The following is a 12404-nucleotide window of genomic DNA, read 5'->3' as shown; positions in this document are numbered from 1 at the left end:
CTGTAACTTTGGGATTGGGTAATTTATGATGTCATGGTTTTGGATTGGTGGTTATAAAGAGGCAAGTGTTTTGGTACAAGTCTTGATGAGTAAACTAATATTTAGTTGAGTCACAGCTTTATTTTCCAAGAATCTTACCTTCTAGGTTATATTTTCCAGGTATATCCTGAAAGAAGCAGCTAAGTTATTTTTACTTGGTCTCAGTGTTGTTTAACACGAGGACAGAAAATTATATTGCTTTTTAATACCAAAAAAAAAAAAAAAGAAAAAAGCTTTCATGGCTGAAAGCTTTTCTGAACGAAAGGGTTTATTGAGGCAAGTCCTCGCCAGAAAAAGACCCGATCCTGGGGCGTGCAGTCTAAACCACCAGCAGCAGGGCTAAGACAAACCTGTCCACAGTCCTGGACTTGACAGCACTTTCATACATTATGTTCTGGGGAAGACAGATATAAGCTGTTCTGAAAGAATTTACACTGGCTACAGATAAGGGTGGGGGTCAGGGGTGGGAAAAGGGGAAATGGGGTCAGTCCTTGGGTAGGTGCACAGCTGGAAAGGAAGAGACGTTTACTACTTTTCATTGGTTGTGGGAAACAGTCCTGAATTGTCAGGAGCTGTGGAGTCTGGCGGTCACTGCAGTAGTTGATTCAAAGCTCCAGCGTACCTTCAGGAATGTGAGCAGTCTGTTGTTTTCCACAGCTATTAATTGATTAACTACTTTCTCACATTCTCTTGCCCGCTGTAATTTAATTTAGGACTCTCAGAATTTTTCTCTTCTCAGTTTCTGTTCTTAAAAGTAAGACCTGAATTAATTTACATAAATCATTGGTTTGTTTCAGCTTTGCCCGAAGTTTTTACATACAAATTCTACTAGTCACACTTGGCCATTCAGTGCAGTTGCTGAATTAATAGGTAGGTAAAATTGACATTTCATAATCAATATATTGTGTGCAATTGAAGTTTTAAAAAAGCTTTTCATTGAAAAATAGTGTGTAAATGTGCTTTTTTAAAAAAACAAATGTTATTTTGAATAACATTACGAGTAAAGGTTACCTAGCATAACAACTATTCAAATGGATGTCAAATTAATCATTGTTCAACTCTACCTATACTACTGCCACAGTATTTCAATTTGCCAAGTTCATGAAACATTTATGTTGAAAATATTTTTATTCTGATTATGAAAGAGATAGGTCTATTTCAGAAACATGAGAATTATGTTTTTTAATGGTTGGGAAGTATGTATAACGTTAGATTCATTTTTCTGGTATTAATAAGTAGGAGTATTAATGTTATGTTAGATTTGTGGGAATAAATTCTTGTTTCTGACAATAGATAGAATAGTCAAGGTATAGGATTGTGTTTTAATGACTTAATGAACATGAGAAAAGAGGTAAGGTTGTGGTCAGATTTACATTATGGGTCATGATTTCTTTTCTTGGAAATATTCGTACACATGAATTTTCTTTTAAGCATGTTTGAGAAACAAAGGAAAATTATAATTTTAGGAATTCTTAGATATACTTTAGATTCTTCATCAAGGAAGGGTTCTACCTTGTTTCCCCAAAAATAAGACCTAACCAGAAGAAAAGCCCTCGCATGATTTTTCAGGATGACGTCCTTGAACATAATAAGCCCTAATGCATCTTTTGGAGCAAACCTTAATATAAGACCCGGTCTTATTTTCAGCGAAACATTGTATGTTAGATGGTGCACAAAAAAGAAAAGAAGGAACTTTTTTTTTTTTTTTTTTTTAAGTGGCTACTTTATTTTATTTTATTTTTTTAAATTTTATTGGGGAAGGGGAACAGGACTTTATTGGGGAACAGTGTGTACTTCCAGGACTTTTTTCCAAGTCAAGTTGTTGTCCTTTCAATCTTAGTTGTGGAGGGTGCCGTTCAGCTTCAAGTTGTTGTCCTTTCAGTCTTAGTTGTGGAGGGCGCAGCTCAGCTCCAGGTCCAGTTGCTGTTACTAGTTGCAGGGGGCACAGCCCACCATCCCTTGCGGGAGTTGAACCAGCAACCTTGTGTTGAGAGGATGCGCTCCAACCAACTGAGCCATCCGGGAGCTCAACGGCAGCTCAGCTCAAGGTGCCGTGTTCAATCTTAGTTGCAGGGGGCGCTGCCCACCATCCCTTGTGGGACTTGAGGACTCAAACTGGCAACCTTGGAAAAGAAGGAACTTTTGAGCACCCTTCTTTTCTTTGGTATAGTTAGATTTTCCAACGTCTCCCTGCTGACATAGGCTGTTTGGATGTGTTTTTTTTTAAGCCCCAGATATGCTATAGCATTGCAGCTATTCAGTTATTAGTTTTTGATGGCAACCCAGAGGAGCTACCCAACCTAGGATCTATCCTTCCCATAATAGTGATTCTCTAGCTTTCAGATAGAGCAGGGGTGTCCAAACTGCGGCCCACGGGCCAACTGCGGCCCGCCATCCATTTTATATTGGCCCGCAGCAAATTCCAAAAATATATTTAGTTTACTTAAATAAACCAGGTGAGGCAATACGTACTTCACCTCGAGTCAGTGGCCTGGCTGTTTGTGTATTTTACCGCATATGGCCCTTAGTGAAAAACGTTGAAAAAAGTATGGACACCCCTGGGCTAGAGCAACCGAAAGTCATCGTGCTTTTTGTGGTTTATCAAATTTTAAGGTTTTTTCCCCCCTCCCCCCTCCGATTCCAGCCATTGTTCTCAGTCTAGTTGTGGAGGACACAGCTCACTGGCCCATGCTGGTGTTATGAGCCTTGCACTCTACCCGGCTGAGCCAGTCAGTCTCTGGTCGCCGGCTGGCTGCACACGGAAGCTCACGGCCGCTCACAGCCACTCACCGCTCCAGGTCTAGCCGTTGTTCATAATCTTAGCTGTAGATGGTGCAGCTCACTGGCCCATGTGGGAATCGAACCGGCTACCTCAGTGTTAGAAGCACAGCTCTCCAACAACCTGAACCACCCAGCCACCTTAAATTTTAAGTTTTTAATGTAACACCGTCTTTCCTGAAATAGTTGATTTAAAAAAAAAAAAAAAGATTTGATTTTAGTTGTAGGCAGCCTTAATGGAAGGATAGTTTGAGAACCATTGTTTATATTATAACAAACACTTAAAAATACACCTCAAAAAGTATTTTTTGGTCAGTTAGTGATATTCAAATGGATCTTAGATAGTGCACAAGTTGATATTATTACTGCTACTGTTGAAATTTTTCATTTTTCTTTGATGTATTCCTTCATACTTATATTTTCTAAGAAAAACAAGGATGCTAAACAAGGGTGTTAAATGAGGTGTACAGCGATCATAGATGTGCAAAAGCCACCAGAAACTTTGGTTAGATTGTGTTAGAAAAATTCCACTGAGGAAGTTGGCGGGTTAGCTCAGTGGGTTAGAGCGTGGTGCTCTTACCAACAAGGTTGCCAGTTCAATCCCCACATGGGCCACTGTGAGCTGCGCCCTCCACAACTAGATTGAAACAACTACTTGACTTGGAGATGATGGGTCCTGGAAAAACACACTTAAATAAATAAAAGTTAAAGAAAAAAAAAAACTTACAAAAAATATTCCACCAGGTAAATTTGGAGACCTAATTGGTTTTATGAAGTGATTCATGAATGGGGCAGCATTCTATCTGGTAGCTAGAAGGGCACTCCGAGGGGTTATGCAAAATGGAAGAATTTTATAGGAAGCAAGATGAGCAAGGGAGCTATTAGTGAAAGAAAAGAATGGATTATTTTGGGGACATCTTTTTGGGGGAGGAAGAGAAGGGGAAGAAAGGTTTTTATCCTGCAGAGATTGCCCTGCCTCTGCTTTCTATCTGGGGGATAGTAAGGGCCTACGTGACAGATTACTTTACTGGTGTTTGTCCAGAAAATTCCAGACTGCTTAAGGTTAATTAAAATAATATTTGAGAGGTTAAAACTGCAGTTATATCAGGCATTAAAATTTAGTTTTGATGTCATGGGCTTTTACCATGAGTGATGCCATTTTGGGCCTGTGGTTTTCTCTTTAATAATCGAAAAGGGTCACAATTTGAAAAACTGCAGAAGGTAAACCTTCATCTGTGTATGTAGCTTAGCAGAAAATGATACTGCTTTCTCATTTATTTAATAACCAAACTGTGTCTTCCATGTCAACTTGTAGACCAGTGGACATTCAGCTCCTAGTTTCCCTTATGATAGTAGCCAGGCTAGTTCTTTGGACAGAGGACCTTCTTACCCTTATTATCTCTGTAGTGCAGTGATTCTTCTTGCTATTACACTTTTTCAATGTAGTGGGTACCAGTCTTTGCTCTCTATAATGAATCGAGGGCTTTGGAAAGAGTTCAGTCTGTTAATGATGAGCAATATATATAGCAGGGTATGGTTTTTTAGTTCCATGTTTTCAAATCTTAAAGAGTTCTTTAATATTTCAGCTTTTTAAATTTTCATAACATATGTTATTCCGTTGCTTGTTAAAGCATTGTTCTGAACTAATTGCTTTTCTTTAAAACGCAAACTGAAAATTTTTCAAAACATTTTTTCTCAGATAATGCCTACGATCCTGATGTGAATGCAAAACAGATATGGATTGATAAAACATTGATAAAGAGCCATATATGCTTGACATTCACTGATAATGGGAATGGTATGACTTCAGATAAATTGCATAAAATGCTAAGGTATGTAAAAGTGTCATACTTCTTAAACTCATTGCTTTCACCTAGTTCAAGGGTCTCGTGTCATACTTATTGCGCATAGTTGTTTTTTGAATATGAAATGCTGTTCCTCCATAGTATGCTCTATTCTCTAAGTCTTCCATCATTTTCTACTATTGTTAGGTTATTACGCAATTGTACCATTTTCATCATGCCATCCCCATGTCTGACTTACCTGAAATTCTACAATTCCTTTAGACGATTGTAGCACATTGATACCAGTTGATTATACTTTAATGTAAATTAGTTTTAACCAGTATTTCCAATAGAACACCACTTTTTGGGGCCGGGTGGTGTAATTTGAAAGGGCTTCAGAAGATGAGGAAGCAGCATAAAATAGTTGTAAGGCCTTGGGCTCGAGTGTTGCAGAATAGGATGTCAGTATGAAGCCACATGTGCCTGAAACTGAAATTAAGGTGCATACCACAGGTACAGGGTAGAGGGAGAATTTGGCAGCAGACCTTTCTACTGTTCCTCAAATATCTCTTATGCTGCCCAAAAGTCAAAGTAACCCCATCAGGCTTGCTGAGAAAAAGAGAACCATTCACATTTACTGGAGATTTCATGGGGTGAAATCTCAAGGGCCCAGGGGCCCAAATTATAACTTAGCCATTTAGTCAGGATGTGCCTGGCAAAGGGCTCCCGCTTTAGCGTGTGTAATTCTTAAAGTCCCCTGTGATGTGGGCTTGGTTTCCTTCATTTCAAAGATGAGGAACATCAGGCAGATTAAAAGTCAGTTGCTCAAGATTATACGTCTAGGAAGGATGAGGCCAGCATGGAAACCCAGGGTTTCTACATGTTACAGTTTTTGATGCATATTTATTTTTTCAATCTTTCTTTTCTTTGTAGCTTTGGCTTCAGTGACAAAGTCACCGTGAATGGTCATGTCCCAGTTGGATTGTATGGGAATGGTTTCAAATCAGGTTCTATGCGTTTGGGTAGAGATGCAATCGTTTTTACCAAAAATGGAGAAAGCATGAGCGTGGGCTTCTTGTCTCAGACCTACTTGGAAGCCATAAAAGCAGAACACGTTGTTGTCCCCATAGTGGCGTTCAACAAACACCATATCCTTTGGCTTTTGAAACAGAAGCTGTGGAGAAACTAAAGAAATAATGTGAACCATTCGAGCCTCTTGCCCTCCTCCAGATTCTTGTTTTCTAATCACACCTTCCATTCTAGCTCTTTTTCCTATCCACTGCCTTGACTAAGCCTTTGTTCCTTTCTCTGTTGGAGTCGTGCTATGGAAATCCTTACTGTTAGGTGGCTGCATTTATGTCGAGCTTCCCGGAGCTTTCCTCTTTATTTCACTCTTGTGGTCTGGCTTGAAATTTTCACTAATTGCCATGATTAGCAAGATATCTTGAGGAAAATATCTTTTATATAAATACACTTCAAATGTCGGAAACCATTAAATTAGTTGGGGATAATAAACTTGCTCATACTTCATCCTTCTGGTGTTCATTTGAAATCAAACTGCCATTTTGAAACTTAGAAAATAATTTAGTAAATAGTTTTTCTGTTGTTTGAGTTGGTTTCCATATAAAATTGTAAAAAAATATATTGTTGGTGTAAGTCTTTAACTTCAGATATACGACAGGTGATTAATTCAGTGGAATCAAAAGCAAGTCTTGCTGCAATTCTGGAACATTCTTTGTTTTCTACGGAACAGAAATTACTAGCAGAACTGGATGCTATTATGGGTAAGAAGGGGACGAGGATCATCATTTGGAATCTTAGAAGGTAAGTATAGACCTCAGCTAGTTGTTAATCATTTGGGAAGTAAAGTGCATTTGCATGAATGATTTTATTACATTCATCCATTGTTACAGAGGAGAAATACACTGAGAGGTGCTCATTTTTTGTATAGTTAATGATTTGTCTTTTCCAATGGTATTTTATTGAGTCCACTTTGGCTTCAATTTGAGGTAATTTCATAATACTAAAAATAAATTTACTAGCCCTGCCATTTAGTCTCCATAGCACTCTCTTCTCACTCTGTTATTCTACCCCCTCCTCAAAAAACAAAAACAAACAAGGAATGAGAAGATAAAAATCCCACTAAGTCCCAACTTGTGTAACTTAAAAGAGAAGTCTTTGTCCATTTGGTCCGTTTCTGAAAGCTAAGCTTGATTTAGCACCTGGTAAGAAAAGTAATTTAGACGACACTTCTGTGTTGCTAAAATTTGTAGATCTTTATCCTTGTGAGGATAAGATCCTTAGCAGATAAAAGTTTTAAAATTAGGATGAATGTGTAATATTGAGAGATCTAAGACCATAGCAATAAAGCACAAATAGTGTGGTAAACCTAAAATACTTTAAATCTTGTGCTTTTCTAGCATCCTGTATTCCCTTCTTTTATTTTTCTTGCTTTTGCTTTCCTGTCCCTCTCCCCGTTTTTTATTTTTCGTTTAAACTTTTTATTTTGAGATAACTGTAGATTCACGTGCAGTTGTAAGAATAATAGAGAGAGCTCATGTACCTTTCCCCCAGTTTCCCCCAATGGTAACATGTTGTAAAACTATACTACATTAGTACTGTTGACGTGGGCATTGATATAGTCAAGATACTGGACATTTTTATCAGCACTACAATTCCTCAGGTTGCCCCTTTATGTTCACACCCATTCCTTCCTTAATTCCAGACAACCTGTATTGCATTCTTCATTTCTATAACTTTGTCATCTCAAGAATGTTATATAAAAGGAATCATACGGTGTGAAACTCTTTGGGGTTGGCTTCTTTCATTCAGCCTAATTCTCTGGAGAATTGGTGTGTGTCAGGCTCTTGGTGTGTGTCAATAGTTTGCTTCCCTTTTTTTGCCCAGTATATTGTATTGTGTGCATGGATCACTCTGTTTAACCTTTCACCTGTTAAAGGCCATCCGGGTTGTTTACAGTTTCTGGCTATTACAAATAGGGCTCTAAACGTTTGTGGGAGTATAATCTTCATTTTTCTACAGTAAATGACCAGGAGTGTAATTGAAGGTCATATGGTAGTTGCATGTTTAGTTTTTTAGGAAACTTCCAGAATGGCTCTACTGTTTGATCTTGCCACCAGCAGTGTGTGAGTGAATTCAGTTTTTTTGCATTTTCCTAGATTTCTTTTCTTTCATTTTCTTCTTGCTTTTGTTTTCCCTACCACCACTACCATGATGTTTTCCACGTATAGGTGTTTTGTTAACTAATAGTAGCTCCTTGCTGAGCTTGCTGTGAACTTTAAATTTAGCTCCTTCAAAAAATTACTTTTACAGCTACAGAAATGCGACAGAGTTTGATTTTGATAAGGATAAATATGACATCAGAATTCCGGAAGATTTAGATGAGGCAACAGGGAAGAAGGGGTACAAGAAGCAAGAGAGGATGGACCAAATTGCCCCTGAGAGTGACTATTCCCTAAGGGTATGTATCCGTCTCTATGGAAATGAGAAAATCGTCAGATAGTGGAAATTATGGTATCTACTTGTGTTATAAATGCTGCCATTGATCTCTAAATGAAAATATCTCAGACGTGAACCAACTTAATTAAACTTTTCACAAGCACACTTGTTTTATTTGCTTAGAATCAGTTTTAATTGTGAAGTCATCAAATCAATCAGCTTTTGTAGTTCTTTTACTATGTGGTTATATTATTAAATCGGGAATATTAGAATCAGTATACTATTTTAGGATGGCTATATTGATTAATTCAATCAAAAATACCAAATTCAGAGTTTCTCTTTTTTAATTTAAAATATTATAGAATACACACACACACCCCTACCTTGACATCCTAAAGCAATAAATTATTCATAGACTAGAGATAATGTACATTAATATAATTTTGTGATAAATATCTGAGATTTGACTTTAGAAATGGGTATGGTTTTGAGATTGAGGAAATTAATATCGCAATATAACAATGTTGATATAATAATATTGTTTCTTAGTCACTATAAGATACACACTAACTTTTCCACATATTTTTTTGTGCTGAAATGATTCCATAGCCCCACGCTGAGGATACATTTGACATTTACGAGTTATTTTTTCTGAGATCCTAGCAATTAAAATGGCAGATACTACTTACTATTCCTTGATATACTGCAACGTGTTATTGAAGTATCTCCTGATTGTCAAGAAAACCTTGCTCAAGTATGAAATCGGTGCAGAGGCAGCCAGAGCAGATGGTGTGGTTTTAGTGTACCATAAAGTACAGTGTTTTAAAATACCATTAATGAATTTTCTAAATGACAAAACATCACCAATTTTGAAATCAGGAATTGGGGAAAAAATAAGAGAAAAGTTCACATTTTTGTTGTGTTGAACCTTTTATCTATCCTTCAGTTACTCAATTCATTTCCTTTGGAGAGTTTTCTGATACCTTGGAGAGGTAGACAGAGAAGAGCATATTTTAACATGTTTTGGAATGCAAAATTTGGTTAAGATTCTAAAGTAATCTAAACGTTCATGCATTAAGAATTGACAATAAAACACGTTTAGATAACTGCTAATTGTTAAAGTTCAATTTTGAAACAGTACTATGTTTGCCTATTCTGCGTGTTGGTGCATTATTTACAATTTTTACTTTTCCAATTTAAAACAGTCCCTTTAGTTTATATTATAAGTTATTTTTTGGTCTAAATAAAATTTATTGGTGCTTTTAAAATTATAACAGCAATACATGCAGTTGACAGAACAGTCAGAAATATAGTCTTTTTTTGTACATATGTACAGTTTTTAAAAATTAAAATAGATCATACCAGACATGCTATTTTGTAACTTTTTTTCACTTAACATATCAATATAGGTCAATAGATTGTTTTCTGCAAATCATTTTTACTAGCTACAGTGTACTGAGTTTATTTTTAACAAAAAGTAATAAAATATTAACTAATAGCTTTATAACATATACAAAGGGTGCCAAAAAATTTATACACATTTTAAGAAAGGAAGAAACTGTATTAAAATTGTAATACTCAATATATACCAAAAGCAAAAGATGAATACAAGTCACGTGTATACATTTTTTTGGCACCCCCAGTATTATTGAAAACTTAATGGGTCCTTTATGAAAGCAAGGTGGTAGCTTTCTTTTAAAATACATGCGTAAGTAGTGTTGAACAAATCTATAGATAATTATTTCAAAAGGATAGGTAATTGTTGTGTCTTGGCAGGCTTACTGCAGTATATTGTACCTAAAACCAAGAACGCAGATCATCATACGTGGACAGAAAGTGAAGACGCAGCTGGTTTCGAAGAGTCTTGCCTACATCGAACGTGATGTTTATCGACCCAAATTTTTAGTATCCTTTATTTTCCTTTTTATGATGCTGTATAGAGCTATGTCAGTCAGCTGTATTCCCCCTCCTCTTTTCTCCTTTCGATGAGGATTCTAATTCTCTCTAATTTTGCTCTTTTTTATGCACTTTTGTACTCAGTAACTAATGAAATAGAAAGGATGATTTGCAGGGAGTGAGGTGGTGTGTTCAAAATTTTTCTTAACATTTAAGACTAAAACAGTGAGAATTACTTTTGGATTCAACTGCAGAAATAAAGATCATTATGGGATAATGATGTATCACAAAAATAGACTCATCAAAGCTTATGAAAAAGTTGGATGTCAGTTGAGGGTAAGCTGAAAATGTCTGTATCTTTTATAAGAGTAATTTGTTACTGGGTCAAATGTGAAATAATATGCTTTTTGTCTAATGACTTCAATGTCAGTGTTTTTATTAATATTGGCATGTCCCTTGAATTTAGAATAGTTTCATATTAATTTCTCATTTGGTCCTGAATAAACTTAATGAGGGGGACAGGATATTTTGCTTTATCTCTGTTTTATAGGTGAGGAAATAGGGTCTAATAAGTAAGTTTCCCTAGACCTAACAATGAATGTGGATCTCAGATATGGATGCAGATCTTTTCCTGCATTTGGCTATGGATCCCTGATTATTTCATGCTGGAATGCAATTGATGGTTATAGTTAGTGCTGATTCAGTAGCCTGAAAATGCGGTATGGTAGGTGATTTACTTTGGAGTTAGTTCCTAAGCATATTAGAACCTTCCTCCTAAGCCACTTCCATTGTAGAATTTAATTTAGGATGATGAACGTTGTCTCATGTCAGTCTGTTTATCCTTCACATGTTTTCACAGAAAGGTTTTTTTGGTGTGTGTGTATTAAGAATTCAGTGATAAATTCTGAAAGTCAGCTTTGTTAAAGGTTCTAAGTCTAGGTGTTTTTTGTTTTCCATTTCTGTGACTTTTCTATTCATCTTACTTCATTCTGAATTCTTTGTAGAATGATGTGAGCTCTACACAGTATGATAGCGTGGGCTTATCTTGAATATCATTTAAAAGGTTGTAACTCTTACATATTTTACGACATATGAGCTCAGAATACAGCATACAGAATATTGGGCTCTTTGTAACTACTAATATTGGCCAACAAATTAATCCAGCATTCTGGCAACCATGATATGAAGTGTCAATAAGTTATTTAAAATGCTAATTTTCATTTGTAATTGGAATAGTAATTATCACCAGAAATGTTCTGTAATTAAGTTTCTGAATTTTACTGGTTATTGAAAGTGCATTTTTGGTAATAAGCCTTTTTCTCAAGTGCTTTGGGATTCAAAAGAAGTATCTGCTACAAGCAGAATATAAATAATTATTTTATCATTTATGAATTGGACTTAAGATACATAACTCTTTTACCCACCCAGTTAAATTTGCATTATGTATAATTTTATAATGATCTTATAAAAAATAGGCTTTTATAACCAACTTTTAATGCTTTTTCTTTACCAGATGATGGATTGGACCTAGTATTTGCATTCTGTGGATTCAGTAAACGTTTATTAAATAGGTGTCAGATACCCATCCTGATTGGCCATGCCAAATGCTCTGCATAAAAAGTTAAGACGCAGAGCATGCCCTCAGAGCTCTGTTTGTGAGAGGAATGTAGTGTATCCTAGAGCTTCAGAAAAGGCTCTTTGGAGAAAGTGGTGACTGAGATGATGCTGAACTGTGTTGGAAAGTCTGGCAAGGGCTTTCCAGGCAGAGAAAAGAATATCTGAAAAGGAAGGAAAAGGAGCTTCTGAGACTGACACCACGAAGGGAGTAATTTGCTATCTGGACCAGACGATAAGTGGGAGCTAGGATAATGGGAGAGACAGGAAGATGAGGCTGGAAAGAAGGTGAACAAGAAGTACAAATTGAAGGGGACTGTGGTTTCCAAATGGGAGGAGATGCGGAACCACTGATGGTTTTTAATAGAGCAGGATTATGATTGGATTTATGTGGTTTCTTCTATAGTTATATAAAGTTTCATGTCATTAAGTTACACGTTCTTTCGATTTTTCTCTTTGTGTAGACCAAGAAGTAAGTTACAGTCATGAGCAAAGTACCCTTGATAATCACATATAATCATAATATGACTCATACGCTTTGAGTTCAATATTTTAATTAGCAGGGTTTAAAAAATAACTTTAATTCAACTGACTCAGGTTTTTATTTCATCACCATTACCAACTGAATGTGTAATTCTGGACAAACGACTTGAACTTTTATCTAGCAAATGTATGAAACATTATGTGCCAGAGCCTTTGCTAGGCTCTGTGGGTGTAGAAATGAGTTAGTTATCTATGGTTTCCACTACCTATGAAGTTGCATCCCACTAGAGGTGGTCCTTTTTCCCTTGTGTAAAATTAAGGGTCACAATCCTTACCTAATTGGACACTCGA

At 36.4% G+C, this 12404-nt stretch overlaps 1 protein-coding gene across 2 annotated transcripts in view; it reads left to right on the top strand.

Annotated features, from left to right (window-relative positions):
- The window catches only part of MORC3 (MORC family CW-type zinc finger 3), a 39869-nt gene that overhangs the window by 8613 nt on the left and 18852 nt on the right, over window positions 1–12404 (top strand). The window contains exons 2-8 of one of the 2 annotated variants that reach the window (XM_019730293.3): window positions 837–909; window positions 4517–4649; window positions 5535–5749; window positions 6278–6425; window positions 7935–8082; window positions 9837–9965; window positions 10173–10292. In XM_019730293.3, the coding sequence (XP_019585852.1) occupies window positions 837–909; window positions 4517–4649; window positions 5535–5749; window positions 6278–6425; window positions 7935–8082; window positions 9837–9965; window positions 10173–10292 (966 nt within the window). The remainder of the gene's footprint in view (window positions 1–836; window positions 910–4516; window positions 4650–5534; window positions 5750–6277; window positions 6426–7934; window positions 8083–9836; window positions 9966–10172; window positions 10293–12404) is intronic. The other variant, XM_074325576.2, reaches the window with a different exon arrangement.

Source organism: Rhinolophus sinicus, chromosome 17, assembly GCF_057876585.1.
Source record: "Rhinolophus sinicus isolate RSI-liver-muscle chromosome 17, RSI-T2T, whole genome shotgun sequence".
Lineage (NCBI taxonomy): Eukaryota > Metazoa > Chordata > Mammalia > Chiroptera > Rhinolophidae > Rhinolophus > Rhinolophus sinicus.
This window is presented reverse-complemented; position numbering and strand designations above follow the sequence as displayed.